Source organism: Oncorhynchus mykiss, chromosome 15, assembly GCF_057628025.1.
Source record: "Oncorhynchus mykiss isolate SJ-2025 chromosome 15, ASM5762802v1, whole genome shotgun sequence".
Classification (NCBI taxonomy): Eukaryota; Metazoa; Chordata; class Actinopteri; order Salmoniformes; family Salmonidae; genus Oncorhynchus; species Oncorhynchus mykiss.
The window spans coordinates 74,152,751-74,175,063 of record NC_143036.1 but is presented as its reverse complement, the minus strand read 5'-3'; the positions used below and the strand labels follow the sequence as shown (position 1 = coordinate 74,175,063).

General features: G+C 47.6%; 1 protein-coding gene and 1 long non-coding RNA gene across 2 annotated transcripts in view; one reads left to right on the top strand and one right to left on the bottom strand.

The window, feature by feature from the left end:
• LOC149978184 (lysine-specific demethylase RSBN1L-like) overlaps positions 1 to 22,313 on the bottom strand; it is a 93,237-nt gene that overhangs the window by 52,654 nt on the left and 18,270 nt on the right. Inside the window, exon 3 of the mRNA XM_090201134.1 lies at positions 8,976 to 9,727. Coding sequence (XP_090057260.1) covers positions 8,976 to 9,727 — 752 coding nt within the window. The remainder of the gene's footprint in view (positions 1 to 8,975; positions 9,728 to 22,313) is intronic.
• LOC149978185 (uncharacterized) lies at positions 881 to 2,055 on the top strand. The gene is made up of 2 exons (XR_016486511.1): positions 881 to 1,162; positions 1,531 to 2,055. It is a non-coding gene; the product is annotated as an uncharacterized LOC149978185 (long non-coding RNA).

Genomic DNA, 22,313 nt, shown 5'->3' with positions numbered 1-22,313 from the left:
TCATTAGTGTGTGAGTAAGGCAGGGACAATTACATGGCCCGACACACACACACACACACACACACACACACACACACACACAATGAATAATCCAGCGCACGCAGCATCAGTTTGAAGGACGAGAGGAATATTGCTGGTGAGGCTGTTTTACTGAGGTCATGTTTCTATTGATGACGAGAGACTGACTGTCTGACTGTCTGATTGAGAGTGACTGACTGTCTGAGTGAGAGACAGCAGGCAGGTAGTTAGTTAGCATAGCACGTCTGTGAGTAATCTAGACTGCGGGGTTAAATTTGACAGGGCCCGGTTGTATAAAACATCTTACGTGTTTCCCTTAAGGTAAACCCTTAAGGAATAACTTCCCCTTGCCTTCAGGAATTTAAGGGTGTTGCATATAGCCCCTCAAACATTTAATTAGTTAATAACCTGTTAGAGCTCTAGGGGCGCTATTTCATTTTTGGATAAAAAACGTTCCCGTTTTAAGCGCGATATTTTGTCACGAAAAGATGCTCGACTATGCATATTCTTGACAGTTTTGGAAAGAAAACACTCTGAAGTTTCAGAATCTGCAAAGATTTTGTCTGTAAGTGCCCCAGAACTCATTCTACAGGCGAAACCAAGATGATGCATCACCCAGGAATTAGCAGAATTTCTGAAGCTCTGTTTTCCATTCTCTCCTTATATGGCTGTGATTGCGCAACGAATGAGCCTACACTTTCTGTCGTTCGCCCAAGGTCTTAGCAGCATTGTGACGTATTTGTAGGCATATCATTGGAAGATTGACCATAAGAGACTACATTTTCCAAGTGTCCGCCTGGTGTCCTGCGTCGAATTCGGTGCGCAATTGCCAGCTGCTTCTACTTTACCATTTGATTCAGGGGAGAAAGCATGTGTCCAAGAACGATGTATCAATGAAGAGATATGTGAAAAACACCTTGATGATTGATTCTAAACAACGTTTGCCATGTTTTCAGTCGATATTATGGAGTTAATTTGGAAAAAAGTTTGCGTTTTGAGGACTGAATTTTCGGATTTTTTTTGGTAGCCAAATGTGATGTATAAAACGGAGCTATTTCTAATACACAAGGAATCTTTTTGGAAAAACTGAGCATCTGCTATCTAACAGAGTATCCTCATTGAAAACATCAGAAGTTCTTCAAAGGTAAATGATTTTATTTGAAGGCTTTTATGTTTTTGTTAATGTTGCGTGCTGGATGCTAACGCTAATGCTAACGCTAAATGCTAACGCGAAATGCTAACGCTAGCTAGCTACTTTTACACAAATGATTGTTTTCCTATGGTTGAGAAGCATATTTTGAAAATCTGAGATGACAGTGTTGTTTACAAAAGGCTAAGCTTGAGAGATGGCATATTTATTTCATTTCATTTGCGATTTTCATAAATAGTTAACGTTGTGTTATGCTAATGAGCTTGCTGATAGATTTACACAATCCTGGATACAGGGGTTTTTTCATAGCTAAACGTGACGCAGAAAACGGAGCGATTTGTCCTAAACAAATAATCTTTCAGGAAAAACTGAACATTTGCTATCTGAGAGTCTCCTCATTGAAAACATCTGAAGTTCTTCAAAGGTAAATGATTTTATTTGAATGCTTTTCTGTTTTTTTGTGTAAATGTTGCCAGCTGAATGCTAATGCTAAATGCTACGTTAGCCATCAATACTGTTACACAAATGCTTGTTTTGCAATGGTTGAGAAGCATATTTTGAAAATCTGAGATGACAGTGTTGTTAACAAAAGGCTAAGCTTGAGAGCTAGCATATTTATTTCATTTCATTTGCGATTTTCATGAATAGTTAACGTTGCGTTATGGTAATGAGCTTGAGTCTGTATTCACGATCCCGGATCCGGGATGGGGAGATCAGAAAGGTTAAGGGCATCATTTAAGGGTTTTATGGCAGTTTGAAGGCATGTATGGCAGAAAGAGTCTTGGTTACCATGGAGATGCCCCGATTCACTGACTGAAAGTCTCAAAGATATCACATAGATTTTTGGAAGATCGCAAAATAGAACTTCTACAACCAAGACAGGAGAAGACAACATTTCCTTTAAGTTACTTTTTTTCTCTGAACTTGTTTCAATTACTTTCTAACATGTCAAGCTAACTTACAGAGTAGCTAGCTAGCTAACCAGCAGGCTTTGTAGCCATGGATTGTGCACCTTCCATTGTTTAGCTAAGTAGCTAGCTAGCTAACCAGCAGGCTTTGTAGCCATGGATTGTGCACCTTCCATTGTTTAGCTAAGTAGCTAACGTAAACTCGTACATCGCCTTGGTCCGTACAATTGGCCTTATTTTAGCGCCCCAAAAACGTAATACTTCCAGATCAACTGTAATGTCAATACCATTGTAAAAGCACAATTTCTCCCCTTTCCAACAAAATCAATTACATGACCTAAACGCTGCCCGTTTCTGCATAATTCAAGCAGGCAATGAGCCCCGTCGGGTCTTTTTCAAAATGGCGGGTGGGGAAGCGAAACTAATGCGTGAGAAGGAGAGGAGATGTGTGGGAAAACTGCTTTTTTCCCCACTCGATCTGTCAACTTATCACCTTATCGCCTCTAAAATGTAAATAAAACACTATAAAGAGTTTATATAATGTGTCATTACATACCTATTGGAAGGTTTGTGTCGAATTTGAATTGGGTTTTTAGGGCGGGGCTAAAGTGATCTTAGAAGTTAACAGCGGCTTTGAGAATGATGATCGCATGCTATGATGACGAAAAAAATGACCAGGTATCCCCCTTACCTCCGTCACTGTCCATTTCTTGTTTTTAAAGGATGATAGAAGTGCTACACCTGGTGGAGAGAGATTGTAAGACAGAAATAGTTGCTTTATGCGTGCTGTACGCTACGACATGACACGTCAAGATGTAAAGGAGGGTCCGTTTTTTCAACTTTTGTCCAATACTATAGAGCCGTTACCATGTCGATCAACGCTTGAATAGAAACCTAGTTCACGCCCCCAATTTTGAAGTCAACACAGTCGCTACAATCCCATTAGTTTTCTTTGTAGCCTCGTTTGAATGTTGCGGTTGCGCACATTTGTACGGAATGGGGTGAGTTTACGCTAGCTAGCTAACCAGCAGGCTTTGTAGCCATGGATTGTGCATCTTCCATTGATTAGCTAAGTAGCTGGCAGATGTTTTCCTTCTGAAACCAGGGCAGGGGAAAGCAACATTCACCTCCACATATGCTGCGTTCATTAATATCTATACTGAATGAAGCACTTCAGGGACCTCATGTGCACCCTTACATTTTACACTTAATTTAAGGGGGGAAATCCCTTCAAAATGTTTTGTGTAACTGACTAAAAGGTAAGGAATAACTATGTTTTATGCAACTGCAGCAGGTAGCCTAGTGGTTAGAGTGTAGCCTAGTGGTTAGAGTGTAGCCTAGTGGTTAGAGTGTAGGGGCGGCAGCGTAGCCTAGTGGTTAGAGTGTAGGGGCGGCAGCGTAGCCTAGTGGTTAGAGTGTAGGGGCGGCAGCGTAGCCTAGTGGTTAGAGTGTAGGGGCGGCAGCGTAGCCTAGTGGTTAGAGTGTAGGGGCGGCAGCGTAGCCTAGTGGTTAGAGTGTAGGGGCGGCAGCGTAGCCTAGTGGTTAGAGTGTAGCCTAGTGGTTAGAGTGTAGGGGCGGCAGGTAGCCTAGTGGTTAGAGTGTAGGGGCGGCAGGTAGCCTAGTGGTTAGAGTGTAGGGGCGGCAGGTAGCCTAGTGGTTAGAGTGTAGGGGCGGCAGGTAGCCTAGTGGTTAGAGTGTAGGGGCGGCAGCGTAGCCTAGTGGTTAGAGCGTTGGACTAGAAACCGAAAGGTTGCAAGATCAAATCCCCGAGCTGACAATTATTATTTTTATTTTTTTTAAGTAAGAATCTGTTGTTCGGCCCCTGAACAGGCAGTTAACCCACTGTTCCTAGACTGTTATTGAAAATAAGAATCTGTTCTTAACTGACTTGCCTAGTTAAATAAAGGTTAAATAAAACATTTAAAAACCTGGCCCAAGTCCTCGGTGAAGCTCTCTTTAACCGATTAGGCCACATTGTTTCTGGCACATCAGCTGCTGCAGAACAATTATTATGAGGACTGGGAGGGGAGACCAGGCAGCGGGGTCCGTCAGTGGAGACCAGGCAGCGGGGTCCGTCAGTGGAGTGGAGACCAGGCAGCGGGGTCCGTCAGTGGAGTGGAGACCAGGCATCGGGGTCCGTCAGTGGAGTGGAGACCAGGCATCGGGGTCCGTCAGTGGAGTGGAGACCAGGCATCGGGGTCCGTCAGTGGAGACCGGGCATCGGGGTCCGTCAGTGGAGACCGGGCATCAATTACATGACCTAAACGCTGCCCGTTTCTGCATAATTCAAGCAGGCAATGAGCCCCGTCGGGTCTTTTTCAAAATGGCGGGTGGGGAAGCGAAACTAATGCGTGAGAAGGAGAGGAGATGTGTGGGAAAACTGCTTTTTTCCCCACTCGATCTGTCAACTTATCACCTTATCGCCTCTAAAATGTAAATAAAACACTATAAAGAGTTTATATAATGTGTCATTACATACCTATTGGAAGGTTTGTGTCGAATTTGAATTGGGTTTTTAGGGCGGGGCTAAAGTGATCTTAGAAGTTAACAGCGGCTTTGAGAATGATGATCGCATGCTATGATGACGAAAAAAATGACCAGGTATCCCCCTTACCTCCGTCACTGTCCATTTCTTGTTTTTAAAGGATGATAGAAGTGCTACACCTGGTGGAGAGAGATTGTAAGACAGAAATAGTTGCTTTATGCGTGCTGTACGCTACGACATGACACGTCAAGATGTAAAGGAGGGTCCGTTTTTTCAACTTTTGTCCAATACTATAGAGCCGTTACCATGTCGATCAACGCTTGAATAGAAACCTAGTTCACGCCCCCAATTTTGAAGTCAACACAGTCGCTACAATCCCATTAGTTTTCTTTGTAGCCTCGTTTGAATGTTGCGGTTGCGCACATTTGTACGGAATGGGGTGAGTTTACGCTAGCTAACCAGCAGGCTTTGTAGCCATGGATTGTGCATCTTCCATTGATTAGCTAAGTAGCTGGCAGATGTTTTCCTTCTGAAACCAGGGCAGGGGAAAGCAACATTCACCTCCACATATGCTGCGTTCATTAATATCTATACTGAATGAAGCACTTCAGGGACCTCATGTGCACCCTTACATTTTACACTTAATTTAAGGGGGGAAATCCCTTCAAAATGTTTTGTGTAACTGACTAAAAGGTAAGGAATAACTATGTTTTATGCAACTGCAGCAGGTAGCCTAGTGGTTAGAGTGTAGCCTAGTGGTTAGAGTGTAGCCTAGTGGTTAGAGTGTAGGGGCGGCAGCGTAGCCTAGTGGTTAGAGTGTAGGGGCGGCAGCGTAGCCTAGTGGTTAGAGTGTAGGGGCGGCAGCGTAGCCTAGTGGTTAGAGTGTAGGGGCGGCAGCGTAGCCTAGTGGTTAGAGTGTAGGGGCGGCAGCGTAGCCTAGTGGTTAGAGTGTAGGGGCGGCAGCGTAGCCTAGTGGTTAGAGTGTAGGGGCGGCAGCGTAGCCTAGTGGTTAGAGTGTAGGGGCGGCAGCGTAGCCTAGTGGTTAGAGTGTAGGGGCGGCAGCGTAGCCTAGTGGTTAGAGTGTAGCCTAGTGGTTAGAGTGTAGGGGCGGCAGGTAGCCTAGTGGTTAGAGTGTAGGGGCGGCAGGTAGCCTAGTGGTTAGAGTGTAGGGGCGGCAGGTAGCCTAGTGGTTAGAGTGTAGGGGCGGCAGGTAGCCTAGTGGTTAGAGTGTAGGGGCGGCAGCGTAGCCTAGTGGTTAGAGCGTTGGACTAGAAACCGAAAGGTTGCAAGATCAAATCCCCGAGCTGACAATTATTATTTTTATTTTTTTTAAATAAGAATCTGTTGTTCGGCCCCTGAACAGGCAGTTAACCCACTGTTCCTAGACTGTTATTGAAAATAAGAATCTGTTCTTAACTGACTTGCCTAGTTAAATAAAGGTTAAATAAAACATTTAAAAACCTGGCCCAAGTCCTCGGTGAAGCTCTCTTTAACCGATTAGGCCACATTGTTTCTGGCACATCAGCTGCTGCAGAACAATTATTATGAGGACTGGGAGGGGAGACCAGGCAGCGGGGTCCGTCAGTGGAGACCAGGCAGCGGGGTCCGTCAGTGGAGTGGAGACCAGGCAGCGGGGTCCGTCAGTGGAGTGGAGACCGGGCATCGGGGTCCGTCAGTGGAGTGGAGACCGGGCATCGGGGTCCGTCAGTGGAGACCGGGCATCGGGGTCCGTCAGTGGAGACCGGGCATCGGGGTCCGTCAGTGGAGACCGGGCATCGGGGTCCGTCAGTGGAGACCAGGCATCGGGGTCCGTCAGTGGAGACCAGGCAGCGGTGTCCGTCAGTGGAGACCAGGCAGCGGTGTCCGTCAGTGGAGACCAGGCAGCGGTGTCCGTCAGTGGAGACCAGGCAGCGGTGTCCGTCAGTGGAGACCAGGCAGCGGTGTCCGTCAGTGGAGACCAGGCAGCGGGGTCCGTCAGTGGAGACCAGGCAGCGGGGTCCGTCAGTGGAGACCAGGCAGCGGGGTCCGTCAGTGGAGACCAGGCAGCGGGGTCCGTCAGTGGAGACCAGGCAGCGGGGTCCGTCAGTGGAGACCAGGCAGCGGGGTCCGTCAGTGGAGACCAGGCAGCGGGGTCCGTCAGTGGAGACCAGGCAGCGGGGTCCGTCAGTGGAGACCAGGCAGCGGGGTCCGTCAGTGGAGACCAGGCAGCGGGGTCCGTCAGTGGAGACCAGGCAGCGGGGTCCGTCAGTGGAGACCAGGCAGCGGGGTCCGTCAGTGGAGACCAGGCAGCGGGGTCCGTCAGTGCTAACTCAGAGTCCGTGAGTTTCTTAATGCTGCTGTACCAACTCATGGATACTAGGGTGGCTGGGGGGGGACAGTTGTCCTAACCAACTCATGGATACTAGGGTGGCTGAGGGACAGTTGTCCTAACCAACTCATGGATACTAGGGTGGCTGGGGACAGTTGTCCTAACCAACTCATGGATACTAGGGTGGCTGGGGGGGGACAGTTGTCCTAACCAACTCATGGATACTAGGGTGGCTGAGGGACAGTTGTCCTAACCAACTCATGGATACTAGGGTGGCTGGGGGGGGACAGTTGTCCTAACCAACTCATGGATACTAGGGTGGCTGGGGGGGGACAGTTGTCCTAACCAACTCATGGATACTAGGGTGGCTGGGGGAGGACAGTTGTCCTAACCAACTCATGGATACTAGGGTGGCTGGGGGGGGACAGTTGTCCTAACCAACTCATGGATACTAGGGTGGCTGGGGGGGGACAGTTGTCCTAACCAACTCATGGATACTAGGGTGGCTGTCATAACTTCCAAAATACCAGCCAAGCTCTGCTCCTGAACCAAGCTGAAGGCAGGATGATCTCAATATACAACCAGACCCAGTGTTCACCCTCCGCTGCCCAGCTTTAGATTAAATTACAATTAGTGTATTACATCACAGGGTTCTAAATGTCAAGAGAACGTAGCGATATTTCCAAGTTCTAGAATCAGCTCTTTATTCCGTGTTAAAGAACATTCCGAGAGAGAGACAGAGGCCTGGGAAAAGACTAGTATTTGATTAGAACTCATTTTTTACCTTGGCAGCATCCCAAATGGCACCCTATTCCCTATATTAAAGCTCTGGTCAAAAATAGTGCAATAAATAGGGAGCCAATTGGGACAAAGCCCTCAAAAGCCTCTATTCAAGGGCTCCATATTGGATTTAGTAGAAGCAGGGTGAAAAATGATCTGATGGTTGCCAGTGGCAGCCTCACAGAGGGAGAGGATATCCCTGATAGCAGCATAGCCTGGGCTTTGGAAGGGGCTGTGTGTAACGCAGCATTTCAAATCATTCAAACAGAACAAACCCCTTGAAACAGGACTAGAGGCTTTAGCTTACAGCCCGCTCAGCATTAAGAGATATCCCGAAGATTTCATTTCATTTCACACGAGCCCTATTATTTCTGTAGTCTGTAGTTCTGTGAAACCAAGGCCGTGTTATGATGATAGTCTACTCCAGATGTACAGGACCAGTCAAACGTTTGGACACACCTACTCATTCAAGGGCTTTCTTGCCAAGAGTGTGCAAAGCTGTCATCAAGGCAAAAGGCTGGCTCCTTCGAAGGATCTCAAATAGAAAATATATTTTGATTTGTTTAACACTGTTTTGGTTACTACATGATTCCATATGTGTTATTTCATAGTTTTGATGTCTTCACTATTATTCTACAATATAGAAAATAGTAAAAATAAAGAAAAACCCTTGGAATGAGTAGGTATGTCCAGACTTTTGACTGGTCCTGTACACAACGGCTTGTATTCATTCAGCTAAATCTCTCTAGATAGAACTCAACCTTGTACTGTTTTTCTTCAACAAAGAAGAGTGTGATTAGTGATGAACACACTTCCATCCAGGTTGTATTTTCTCATTTACATCAACGACCTGGGGAATAGTTACAGGGGTGAAGAATGAGCCAATTGGAAACTGGGGATGACTAGGTGACTGTGATGGTATGTGGGCCAGATTGGGAATTTAGCCAGGACACCACGGTTAATACCCCTACTCTTATGATAAGTGTCACGGGATCTTTAGTGACCACAGAGAGTCGTGACACCCATTTAACATCCCATCAAAAAGACAGCACCCTGTGACTGTCCCCAATCACTACCCTGGGGAATTGGGATCTATTATTTTTCAGCCCAGAGGAAAGTGTTCCTCCTACTAGCCTTCCAACACCACTTCCAGCATCTGGTCTCCCATCCACAGACCGACCAGGACCGACCCTGCTTATCTTCAGTGGCAAGCCAGCAGTGGGATGCAGGGTGGTATGGTTCAATTACAATATAGTCACATTTAGCATCAAATACTGTAACAAATACAGCCAGCACTAAAACAAACCATCCAAACAGCCTCCTCACCTGATTGTGGAAGTTGAGCATGGTGGTGGTCTCTATATCCTTCTTCCCCAGGATCTCCATCTTGACCGGCGACGAGGGGAACTTCCAGGAGAAGTAGTCCAGGAAGTCTGGCAGGTAGGAGGCCGCCCCGTGGATGATGCCCATGACGTAGTGAGCTGCCTGGGATGACGTGTCCTCGCTGAAGGCTAGGGTAACAAACTCCTGGGCGAACTGCTGCATCTCCGCTGGAGACAGGGCCGAGAGCTCGCTGCAGTAGGCGTGTGCCACCAGGGCTCCACCGTTGGGTTGTTCCTCTACGTGGATGAAGCGGGCGAACTCCAGGTTCTCAAAGCCAGGCTGGGGGCACCGTGGCTGGGGGATCTGGAGGGGGGATGTCATGGGGGAAGCTGGGTCCCAGCTACTAATGCTACTGCTATTGCTGCTGCTCCATAGGGGCTTGGAGAGGGACAGAGTTGGAGAGGGGCTGTAGCAGTTCTCCTGTTTGATGGATGAGGTGGTGGAGGTGTGGTGGTGGTGGACGGGGAGCGGGGGTTTGAACTCTGTGTGGCCGTGGTGGTGGTGGGGCTGTTGTTTGGAGACCAGGCCTGCATGGAGCTCAGAGAGGAGAGCAGCACACACGGTCTGGCTGGACCTGCTGTACATCTTGGGACGTTTCCACTTCTCCCTCTCACTCTCTTTGTGTTTCTTCTTCTTCTTCTTCTTCACCTTTTTAATCTGGAGCTCCTCTGAGTTTATCTGGGGTTTCTGCTTGTCTAGAGAGAGAGAGAGGAGGGGAGGAGAGAGGGGGAGCAGGGAGGGGAGAGAGGGGGGGGGGCAGAGAGAGGGGAGGAGAGAGGGGGAGCAGGGAGGGGAGGAGAGAGGGGAGAAGAGAGAGCGAGAGGAGGGGAGCAGAGAGGGGGGGGGGGGGGAGGGGGGCAGTGAGGGGGGAGCAGAGAGGGGAGGAGAGAGAGGGGAGGAGAGAGAGGGGAGCAGGGAGGGGAGGAGAGAGAGGGGAGGAGAGAGAGGGGAGCAGGGAGGGGAGAGAGAGAGAGGGGGGGGGGCAGAGAGAGAGAGAGAGGGGGGAGAGGAGAGAGGGGGGAAAATTGTGTTAATAAAAGAGCTGTGAAGAACACCTGCATGCAGATTCACTACTACCCAGAGCATGTCTGGAATCTAGAGAGAGAGAGATGCACTACTACCCAGAGCATGTCTGGAATCTAGAGAGAGAGAGACCCTCTACTACCCAGAGCATGTCTGGAATCTAGAGAGAGAGATTCACTACTACCCAGAGCATGTCTGGAATCTAGAGAGAGAGATGCACTACAACCCAGAGCATGTCTGGAATCTAGAGAGAGAGAGACCCTCTACTACCCAGAGCATGTCTGGAATCTAGAGAGAGAGAGATGCACTACTACCCAGAGCATGTCTGGAATCTAGAGAGAGAGAGACCCTCTACTACCCAGAGCATGTCTGGAATCTAGAGAGAGAGAGGGGGGAGAGGAGAGAGGGGGGAAAATAGTGTTAATAAAAGAGCTGTGAAGAACACCTGCATGCAGATTCACTACTACCCAGAGCATGTCTGGAATCTAGAGAGAGAGAGATGCACTACTACCCAGAGCATGTCTGGAATCTAGAGAGAGAGAGATGCACTACTACCCAGAGCATGTCTGGAATCTAGAGAGAGAGAGATGCACTACTACCCAGAGCATGTCTGGAATCTAGAGAGAGAGATTCACTACTACCCAGAGCATGTCTGGAATCTAGAGAGAGAGATGCACTACAACCCAGAGCATGTCTGGAATCTAGAGAGAGAGAGACCCTCTACTACCCAGAGCATGTCTGGAATCTAGAGAGAGAGAGATGCACTACTACCCAGAGCATGTCTGGAATCTAGAGAGAGAGAGATGCACTACTACCCAGAGCATGTCTGGAATCTAGAGAGAGAGATGCACTACTACCCAGAGCATGTCTGGAATCTAGAGAGAGAGACCCTCTACTACCCAGAGCATGTCTGGAATCTAGAGAGAGAGAGATGCACTACTACCCAGAGCATGTCTGGAATCTAGAGAGAGAGAGACCCTCTACTACCCAGAGCATGTCTGGAATCTAGAGAGAGAGAGATGCACTACTACCCAGAGCATGTCTGGAATCTAGAGAGAGAGAGAGATGCACTACTACCCAGAGCATGTCTGGAATCTAGAGAGAGAGAGATGCACTACTACCCAGAGCATGTCTGGAATCTAGAGAGAGAGAGATGCACTACTACCCAGAGCATGTCTGGAATCTAGAGAGAGAGAGAGATGCACTACTACCCAGAGCATGTCTGGAATCTAGAGAGAGAGAGATGCACTACTACCCAGAGCATGTCTGGAATCTAGAGAGAGAGAGATGCACTACTACCCAGAGCATGTCTGGAATCTAGAGAGAGAGAGATGCACTACTACCCAGAGCATGTCTGGAATCTAGAGAGAGAGAGATGCACTACTACCCAGAGCATGTCTGGAATCTAGAGAGAGAGAGATGCACTACTACCCAGAGCATGTCTGGAATCTAGAGAGAGAGAGATGCACTACTACCCAGAGCATGTCTGGAATCTAGAGAGAGAGAGATGCACTACTACCCAGAGCATGTCTGGAATCTAGAGAGAGAGATGCACTACTACCCAGAGCATGTCTGGAATCTAGAGAGAGAGATGCACTACTACCCAGAGCATGTCTGGAATCTAGAGAGAGAGAGAGATGCACTACTACCCAGAGCATGTCTGGAATCTAGAGAGAGAGATTCACTACTACCCAGAGCATGTCTGGAATCTAGAGAGAGAGAGAGATGCACTACTACCCAGAGCATGTCTGGAATCTAGAGAGAGAGAGATGCACTACTACCCAGAGCATGTCTGGAATCTAGAGAGAGAGAGATGCACTACTACCCAGAGCATGTCTGGAATCTAGAGAGAGAGAGACCCTCTACTACCCAGAGCATGTCTGGAATCTAGAGAGAGAGAGATGCACTACTACCCAGAGCATGTCTGGAATCTAGAGAGAGAGAGAGATTCACTACTACCCAGAGCATGTCTGGAATCTAGAGAGAGAGAGATGCACTACTACCCAGAGCATGTCTGGAATCGAGAGAGAGAGAGATGCACTACTACCCAGAGCATGTCTGGAATCTAGAGAGAGAGAGAGATGCACTACTACCCAGAGCATGTCTGGAATCTAGAGAGAGAGAGACGCACTACTACCCAGAGCCTGTCTGGAATCTAGAGAGAGAGAGAGATGCACTACTACCCAGAGCATGTCTGGAATCTAGAGAGAGAGAGACGCACTACTACCCAGAGCATGTCTGGAATCTAGAGAGAGAGAGATGCACTACTACCCAGAGCATGTCTGGAATCTAGAGAGAGAGAGACCCTCTACTACCCAGAGCATGTCTGGAATCTAGAGAGAGAGATTCACTACTACCCAGAGCATGTCTGGAATCTAGAGAGAGAGAGATGCACTACTACCCAGAGCATGTCTGGAATCTAGAGAGAGAGAGACCCTCTACTACCCAGAGCATGTCTGGAATCTAGAGAGAGAGAGAGATGCACTACTACCCAGAGCCTGTCTGGAATCTAGAGAGATGCACTACTACCCAGAGCATGTCTGGAATCGAGAGAGATGCACTACTACCCAGAGCATGTCTGGAATCGAGAGAGAGAGAGATGCACTACTACCCAGAGCCTGTCTGGAATCTAGAGAGAGAGAGAGATGCACTACTACCCAGAGCCTGTCTGGAATCTAGAGAGATGCACTACTACCCAGAGCATGTCTGGAATCGAGAGAGATGCACTACTACCCAGAGCATGTCTGGAATCGAGAGAGAGAGAGATGCACTACTACCCAGAGCATGTCTGGAATCTAGAGAGAGAGAGAGAGAGATGCACTACTACCCAGAGCATGTCTGGAATCTAGAGAGAGAGAGAGATGCACTACTACCCAGAGCATGTCTGGAATCTAGAGAGAGAGAGAGAGATGCACTACTACCCAGGGCATGTCTGGAATCTAGAGAGAGAGAGAGATGCACTACTACCCAGAGCATGTCTGGAATCTAGAGAGAGAGAGAGATGCACTACTACCCAGAGCATGTCTGGAATCTAGAGAGAGAGAGAGATGCACTACTACCCAGAGCATGTCTGGAATCTAGAGAGAGAGAGAGATGCACTACTACCCAGAGCATGTCTGGAATCTAGAGAGAGAGAGAGATGCACTACTACCCAGAGCATGTCTGGAATCTAGAGAGAGAGATTCACTACTACCCAGAGCATGTCTGGAATCTAGAGAGAGAGAGAGATGCACTACTACCCAGAGCATGTCTGGAATCTAGAGAGAGAGAGAGATGCACTACTACCCAGAGCATGTCTGGAATCTAGAGAGAGAGAGAGATGCACTACTACCCAGAGCATGTCTGGAATCTAGAGAGAGAGAGAGATGCACTACTACCCAGAGCATGTCTGGAATCTAGAGAGAGAGATTCACTACTACCCAGAGCATGTCTGGAATCTAGAGAGAGAGAGAGATGCACTACTACCCAGAGCATGTCTGGAATCTAGAGAGAGAGAGATGCACTACTACCCAGAGCATGTCTGAAATCGAGAGCGAGAGAGAGAGATGCACTACTACCCAGAGCATGTCTGGAATCTAGAGAGAGAGATTCACTACTACCCAGAGCATGTCTGGAATCTAGAGAGAGAGAGAGATGCACTACTACCCAGAGCATGTCTGGAATCTAGAGAGAGAGAGATGCACTACTACCCAGAGCATGTCTGAAATCGAGAGCGAGAGAGAGAGATGCACTACTACCCAGAGCCTGTCTGGAATCTAGAGAGAGAGAGACGCACTACTACCCAGAGCATGTCTGGAATCTAGAGAGAGAGAGAGATGCACTACTACCCAGAGCATGTCTGGAATCTAGAGAGAGAGAGACGCACTACTACCCAGAGCATGTCTGGAATCTAGAGAGAGAGAGATGCACTACTACCCAGAGCATGTCTGGAATCTAGAGAGAGAGAGACCCTCTACTACCCAGAGCATGTCTGGAATCTAGAGAGAGAGATTCACTACTACCCAGAGCATGTCTGGAATCTAGAGAGAGAGAGATGCACTACTACCCAGAGCATGTCTGGAATCTAGAGAGAGAGAGACCCTCTACTACCCAGAGCATGTCTGGAATCTAGAGAGAGAGAGAGATGCACTACTACCCAGAGCCTGTCTGGAATCTAGAGAGATGCACTACTACCCAGAGCATGTCTGGAATCGAGAGAGATGCACTACTACCCAGAGCATGTCTGGAATCGAGAGAGAGAGAGATGCACTACTACCCAGAGCCTGTCTGGAATCTAGAGAGAGAGAGAGATGCACTACTACCCAGAGCCTGTCTGGAATCTAGAGAGATGCACTACTACCCAGAGCATGTCTGGAATCGAGAGAGATGCACTACTACCCAGAGCATGTCTGGAATCGAGAGAGAGAGAGATGCACTACTACCCAGAGCATGTCTGGAATCTAGAGAGAGAGAGAGAGAGATGCACTACTACCCAGAGCATGTCTGGAATCTAGAGAGAGAGAGAGATGCACTACTACCCAGAGCATGTCTGGAATCTAGAGAGAGAGAGAGAGATGCACTACTACCCAGGGCATGTCTGGAATCTAGAGAGAGAGAGAGATGCACTACTACCCAGAGCATGTCTGGAATCTAGAGAGAGAGAGAGATGCACTACTACCCAGAGCATGTCTGGAATCTAGAGAGAGAGAGAGATGCACTACTACCCAGAGCATGTCTGGAATCTAGAGAGAGAGAGAGATGCACTACTACCCAGAGCATGTCTGGAATCTAGAGAGAGAGAGAGATGCACTACTACCCAGAGCATGTCTGGAATCTAGAGAGAGAGATTCACTACTACCCAGAGCATGTCTGGAATCTAGAGAGAGAGAGAGATGCACTACTACCCAGAGCATGTCTGGAATCTAGAGAGAGAGATTCACTACTACCCAGAGCATGTCTGGAATCTAGAGAGAGAGAGAGATGCACTACTACCCAGAGCATGTCTGGAATCTAGAGAGAGAGAGATGCACTACTACCCAGAGCATGTCTGAAATCGAGAGCGAGAGAGAGAGATGCACTACTACCCAGAGCATGTCTGGAATCTAGAGAGAGAGATTCACTACTACCCAGAGCATGTCTGGAATCTAGAGAGAGAGAGAGATGCACTACTACCCAGAGCATGTCTGGAATCTAGAGAGAGAGAGATGCACTACTACCCAGAGCATGTCTGAAATCGAGAGCGAGAGAGAGAGATGCACTACTACCCAGAGCCTGTCTGGAATCTAGAGAGAGAGAGACGCACTACTACCCAGAGCATGTCTGGAATCGAGAGAGAGAGAGAGATGCACTACTACCCAGAGCCTGTCTGGAATCTAGAGAGAGAGAGAGATGCACTACTACCCAGAGCATGTCTGGCATCTAGAGAATCAATGAGCAGAGGAGAGGAGGAAGAGAGGCGGCTCTGGTTGAGGAATAACTACTTCCATCAATACATGAAGACCTTCATTAGCCTTGTATTATTACCATGGTCCCAACTATAGGCCTCACTGCTTCAGCCAACTCCTCTGACTACTGACACGTGGCATGATTATATTACCACCCAAAAGGAGCAAAACAACTGGGCTTATAATTAGACACAGAGGACAACGTAGTAATTATTACGATTGAATTACAGTAACCAGAGAGCTTGGACACCGCTGTTAGAAAACTGTAATAAACTGGATTCAGTCCAGGGGGTGGAACTGGGAAGAGCCGCAGCAGTCCAGGGGGTGGAACTGGGAAGAGCCACAGCAGTCCAGGGGGTGGAACTGGGAAGCAGCCACGGCAGTCCAGGGGGTGGAACTGGGAAGCAGCCGCGGCAGTCCAGGGGGTGGAACTGGGAAGCAGCCGCGGCAGTCCACGGGGTGGAACTGGGAAGCAGCCGCGGCAGTCCAGAGGGTGGAACTGGGAAGCAACCGCGGCAGTCCAGGGGGTGGAACTGGGAAGAGCCGTAGCAGTATACATCCCAAATGGCACCATAGTCCCTGTTTAGTGCACTACTTTTGACCATGGCCAGATTGAATTGTCTTGTGTCCCAAATGGCACAGAGGCAGAGCCACTGTAGGCGGGGCCGTTTGGCATCTCATCAGAACCAGAGAACTGTCTAACGTTTTCAGATCACCAGCCAAATTACCCGTTGTTACCTGCCTGCTGCTACCTGTGGGAAGCAGCTCTTTAAGAGCAGCCAAAATAACAGCCTGATACGTGATCTCCATGCTCTGCTCTCTTTAGTCTCTGTACAAGACTAACCAGCTTCTACCCCCAAGCCTGAAGACTCCTGAACATCTAATCAAATGGCTACCCAGACTATTTGCATTGCCCCCCCCCCCCCCCTCTTCTACACTGCTGCTACTCTCTGTTATTATCTATGCATAGTCACTTTAATAACTCTACCTACATGTACATATTACCTCGACTAACCGGTGCCCCCGCACATTGACTGTGTACCAGTACCCCCTGTATACAGCCTCGCTATTGTTATTTTACTGCTGCTCTTTAATTGTTATTTTCATTAGGTTTGATTTGATTGGGAGTCCCATAGGAGTCCCATAGGAGTCCCATAGGGGTCCCATCGGAGTCCCATAGGAGTCCCATAGGGGTCCCATCGGAGTCCCATAGGAGTCCCATAGGGGTCCCATCGGAGTCCCATCGGAGTCCCATAGGGGTCCCATCGGAGTCCCATCGGAGTCCCATAGGAGTCCCATCGGGCGGCACACAGTTGGCCCATAGGAGTCCCATAGGAGTCCCATAGGGGTCCCATCGGAGTCCCATAGGAGTCCCATAGGAGTCCCATCGGAGTCCCATAGGGGTCCCATCGGAGTCCCATCGGAGTCCCATCGGAGTCCCATAGGAGTCCCATAGGGGTCCCATCGGAGTCCCATAGGAGTCCCATAGGGGTCCCATCGGAGTCCCATCGGAGTCCCATCGGAGTCCCATAGGAGTCCCATCGGAGTCCCATAGGAGTCCCATCGGAGTCCCATCGGAGTCCCATAGGAGTCCCATCGGAGTCCCATCGGGCGGCACACAGTTGGCCCAGCGTGGTCCGGGTTCGGACGGTGGAGGCCTCATTGGAAATAAGAATTTGTTCTTAACTGATTTGCCAAGTTAAATATAATAAAAAATATCTGTTCATATTTAAAATGTAAATAATTAGTGGCTGCTTTTCAGAAATTACATGAAGGTTCTGACTGGAAAAAGAACAAAAACATGGATCAAAATATTAAAACACTGAGGACTAGAGTGAAAATGGCTGTCAAAGTCCACACAGCAGAACCTGTGATGGTAAAAAATACATTTCAAAAATATAAAAAGTTTTTTATTGATAGTTACATATTGCGATATGGACGACATTATATAGATGCTTTGACTCCAAGTATCAATTTGTAAAAAAATAAGAAAAAACGGTATTTTTCATCGTAGAGCTCATTCTCTTTTTTAAATAGTGAGTCAACATGTTTTCAGCACCATTTCCATGACTGATGACTCATTTTCTCGTCTCTCCACAGCAGACATATTGTGAGCAATATGTTTAACATTAAATCACAATATATCTTGGCCAGGTCGCAGTTGTAAATGAGAACTTGTTCTCAACTAGCTTTCCTGGTTAAATTAAAAAGGTGAAATAAAATGTTAGTTTTTTAAAAATATATATATAGAATTGTGAAAGTCCCAATGCATACACTTTAAATAATGCCACCTTAATGTTTACACATCTTACAATAATCAGATCATGTGTATATACTATATTTTATACCATCCATTGCACCTTGCCTGTGCCGCTCAGCCATCGCTCATCCATATATATATATATATATATATATATATATATATATATATATATATATATATATATATATATATATATATATATATATATATATATATATATATATATATACACACACACATTGTCATTCACCCTTTTAGATGTGTGTATTAGGTAGCTGGAGAACGGTTAGATATTACTGCACAGTCGGAACTAGAAGCACAAGCATTTCTCTACACTCGCATTAACATCTGCTCACCATGTGTATGTGACCATTAACATCTGCTAACCATGTGTATGTGACCATTAACATCTGCTAACCATGTGTATGTGACCATTAACATCTGCTAACCATGTGTATGTGACCATTAACATCTGCTAACCATGTGTATGTGACCATTAACATCTGCTAACCATGTGTATGTAACCAATAACATCTGCTAACCATGTGTATGTGACCATTAACATCTGCTAACCATGTGTATGTGACCATTAACATCTGCTAACCATGTGTATGTGACCATTAACATCTGCTCACCATGTGTATGTGACCATTAACATCTGCTAACCAGGGGAATATGGTGACAGACGGCAGGGGAATATGGTGACAGACGGCAGGGGAATACGGTGACAGACGGCAGGGGAATATGGTGACAGACGGCAGGGGAATATGGTGACAGACGGCAGGGGAATATGGTGGAACGTCAGATCTGGTGACAGACGGCAGGGGAATATGGTGACAGGCGGCAGGGGAATATGGTGACAGACGGCAGGGGAATATGGTGACAGGCGGCAGGGGAATATGGTGACAGACGGCAGGGGAATATGGTGACAGACGGCAGGGGAATATGGTGACAGGCGGCAGGGGAATATGGTGACAGACGGCAGGGGAATATGGTGACAGACGGCAGGGGAATATGGTGACAGACGGCAGGGGAATATGGTGACAGACGGCAGGGGAATATGGTGACAGACGGCAGGGGAATATGGTGACAGACGGCAGGGGAATATGGTGACAGACGGCAGGGGAATATGGTGGAACGTCAGATCTGGTGACAGACGGCAGGGGAATATGGTGAAACGTTAGATCTGGTGACAGACGGCAGGGGAATATGGTGACAGACGGCAGGGGAATATGGTGACAGACGGCAGGGGAATATGGTGACAGACAGCAGGGGAATATGGTGACAGACAGCAGGGGAATATGGTGACAGACAGCAGGGGAATATTTATTTATTTATTTTACCTTTATTTAACCAGGTAGGCAAGTTGAGAACAAGTTCTCATTTACAATTGCGACCTGGCCAAGATAAAGCAAAGCAGTTCGACAGATACAACAACACAGAGTTACACATGGAGTAAAAAAACATACAGTCAATAATAAAGTATAAACAAGTCTATATACAATGTGAGCAAATGAGGTGAGAAGGGAGGTAAAGGCAAAAAAGGCCTTGGTGGCAAGGTAAATACAATATAGCAAGTAAAACACTGGAATGGTAGTTTTGCAATGGAAGAATGTGCAAAGTAGAAATAAAAATAATGGGGTGCAAAGGAGCAAAATAAATAAATAAATTAAATACAGTTGGGAAAGAGGTAGTTGATAGGGCTAAATTATAGGTGGGCTATGTACAGGTGCAGTAATCTGTGAGCTGCTCTGACAGTTGGTGCTTAAAGCTAGTGAGGGAGATAAGTGTTTCCAGTTTCAGAGATTTTTGTAGTTCGTTCCAGTCATTGGCAGCAGAGAACTGGAAAGAGAGGCGGCCAAAGAAATAATTGGTTTTGGGGGTGACTAGAGAGATATACCTGCTGGAGCGTGTGCTACAGGTGGGAGATGCTATGGTGACCAGCGAGCTGAGATAAGGGGGGACTTTACCTAGCAGGGTCTTGTAGATGACATGGAGCCAGTGGGTTTGGCGACGAGTATGAAGCGAGGGCCAGCCAACGAGAGCGTACAGGTCGCAATGGTGGGTAGTATATGGGGCTTTGGTGACAAAACGGATTGCACTGTGATAGACTGCATCCAATTTGTTGAGTAAGGTATTGGAGGCTATTTTGTAAATTACATCGCCAAAGTCGAGGATTGGTAGGATGGTCAGTTTTACAAGGGTATGTTTGGCAGCATGAGTGAAGGATGCTTTGTTGCGAAATAGGAAGCCAATTCTAGATTTAACTTTGGATTGGAGATGTTTGATATGGGTCTGGAAGGAGAGTTTACAGTCTAACCAGACACCTAAGTATTTGTAGTTGTCCACGTATTCTAAGTCAGAGCCGTCCAGAGTAGTGATGTTGGACAGGCGGGTAGGTGCAGGTAGCGATCGGTTGAAGAGCATGCATTTAGTTTTACTTGTATTTAAGAGCAATTGGAGGCCACGGAAGGAGAGTTGTATGGCATTGAAGCTTGCCTGGAGGGTTGTTAACACAGTGTCCAAAGAAGAGCCGGAAGTATACAGAATGGTGTCGTCTGCGTAGAGGTGGATCAGAGACTCACCAGCAGCAAGAGCGACCTCATTGATGTATACAGAGAAGAGAGTCGGTCCAAGAATTGAACCCTGTGGCACCCCCATAGAGACTGCCAGAGGTCCGGACAACAGACCCTCCGATTTGACACACTGAACTCTATCAGAGAAGTAGTTGGTGAACCAGGCGAGGCAATCATTTGAGAAACCAAGGCTGTTGAGTCTGCCGATGAGGATGTGGTGATTGACAGAGTCGAAAGCCTTGGCCAGATCAATGAATACGGCTGCACAGTAATGTTTCTTATCGATGGCGGTTAAGATATCGTTTAGGACCTTGAGCGTGGCTGAGGTGCACCCATGACCAGCTCTGAAACCAGATTGCATAGCAGAGAAGGTATGGTGAGATTCAAAATGGTCGGTAATCTGTTTGTTGACTTGGCTTTCGAAGACCTTAGAAAGGCATGGTAGGATAGATATAGGTCTGTAGCAGTTTGGGTCAAGAGTGTCCCCCCCTTTGAAGAGGGGGATGACCGCAGCTGCTTTCCAATCTTTGGGAATCTCAGACGACACGAAAGAGAGGTTGAACAGGCTAGTAATAGGGGTGGCAACAATTTCGGCAGATAATTTTAGAAAGAAAGGGTCCAGATTGTCTAGCCCGGCTGATTTGTAGGGGTCCAGATTTTGCAGCTCTTTCAGAACATCAGCTGAATGGATTTGGGAGAAGGAGAAATGGGGAAGGCTTGGGCGAGTTGCTGTTGGGGGTGCAGTGCTGTTGACAGGGATAGGAGTAGCCAGGTGGAAAGCATGGCCAGCAGTAGAAAAATGCTTATTGAAATTTTCAATTATGGTGGATTTATCAGTGGTGACAGTGTTTCCTATCTTCAGTGCAGTGGGCAGCTGGGAGGAGGTGTTCTTATTCTCCATGGACTTTACAGTGTCCCAGAACTTTTTTGAGTTAGTGTTGCAAGAAGCAAATTTCTGCTTGAAAAAGCTAGCCTTGGCTTTTCTAACTGCCTGTGTATAATGGTTTCTAGCTTCCCTGAACAGCTGCATATCACGGGGGCTGTTCGATGCTAATGCAGAACGCCATAGGATGTTTTTGTGTTGGTTAAGGGCAGTCAGGTCTGGGGAGAACCAAGGGCTATATCTGTTCCTGGTTCTAAATTTCTTGAATGGGGCATGTTTATTTAAGATGGTTAGGAAGGCATTTTTAAAAAATATCCAGGCATCCTCTACTGACGGGATGAGGTCAATATCCTTCCAGGATACCCCGGCCAGGTCGATTAGAAAGGCCTGCTCGCTGAAGTGTTTCAGGGAGCGTTTTACAGTGATGAGAGGAGGTCGTTTATGGTGACAGACGGCAGGGGAATATGGTGAAACGTCAGCAAGTTGAGCTGCTTTCGTCACTGAAGCTCCTGTCGAACGAGCCCCAACAAATCACCCCTCTTTCAGAGTCCCAGAGAACTCTTCTTCTATCCACGGTAGTCAAAATAGCAGGCGACTGGGCCTGGACAGCACTTTTAAACATGACCCTAAGCACCATGTTTATTCCATGCCTGTATGGAAGCACATGCTTTCAATATACTTTGTATCCCTCATTTACTCAAGTGTTTCCTTTTTTTGGCAGTTACCAGTAGATTTGTATACATGGTAGCGACTAGTCCGAGCCTGTGGTTATTTTGGTACGCGTGTTGCTCACGCGTGATGCGTGTGCGTATATGGCAGGATGGTGTAGCTAGGAGCACATGGCTGTCAGAACAGGGGAGCCTGCAACAGTGACATGGCCTGGTTCAGAGGAGCTGCTGCTTCACTATAGCACCAACACACACGCCTCTGGAGCACGTTCACCACCATATGACAGGATACACACACACACACACACACACACACAGAGAGAGCGCGAGACAGACACAGAGAGAGCGAGAGGGAGAGAGAGCGACAGAGAGAGCGACAGAGAGAGCGACAGAGACACAGAGAGCGCGAGCGACACAGAGAGAGTGAGCAAGTATGCGGGGTAGA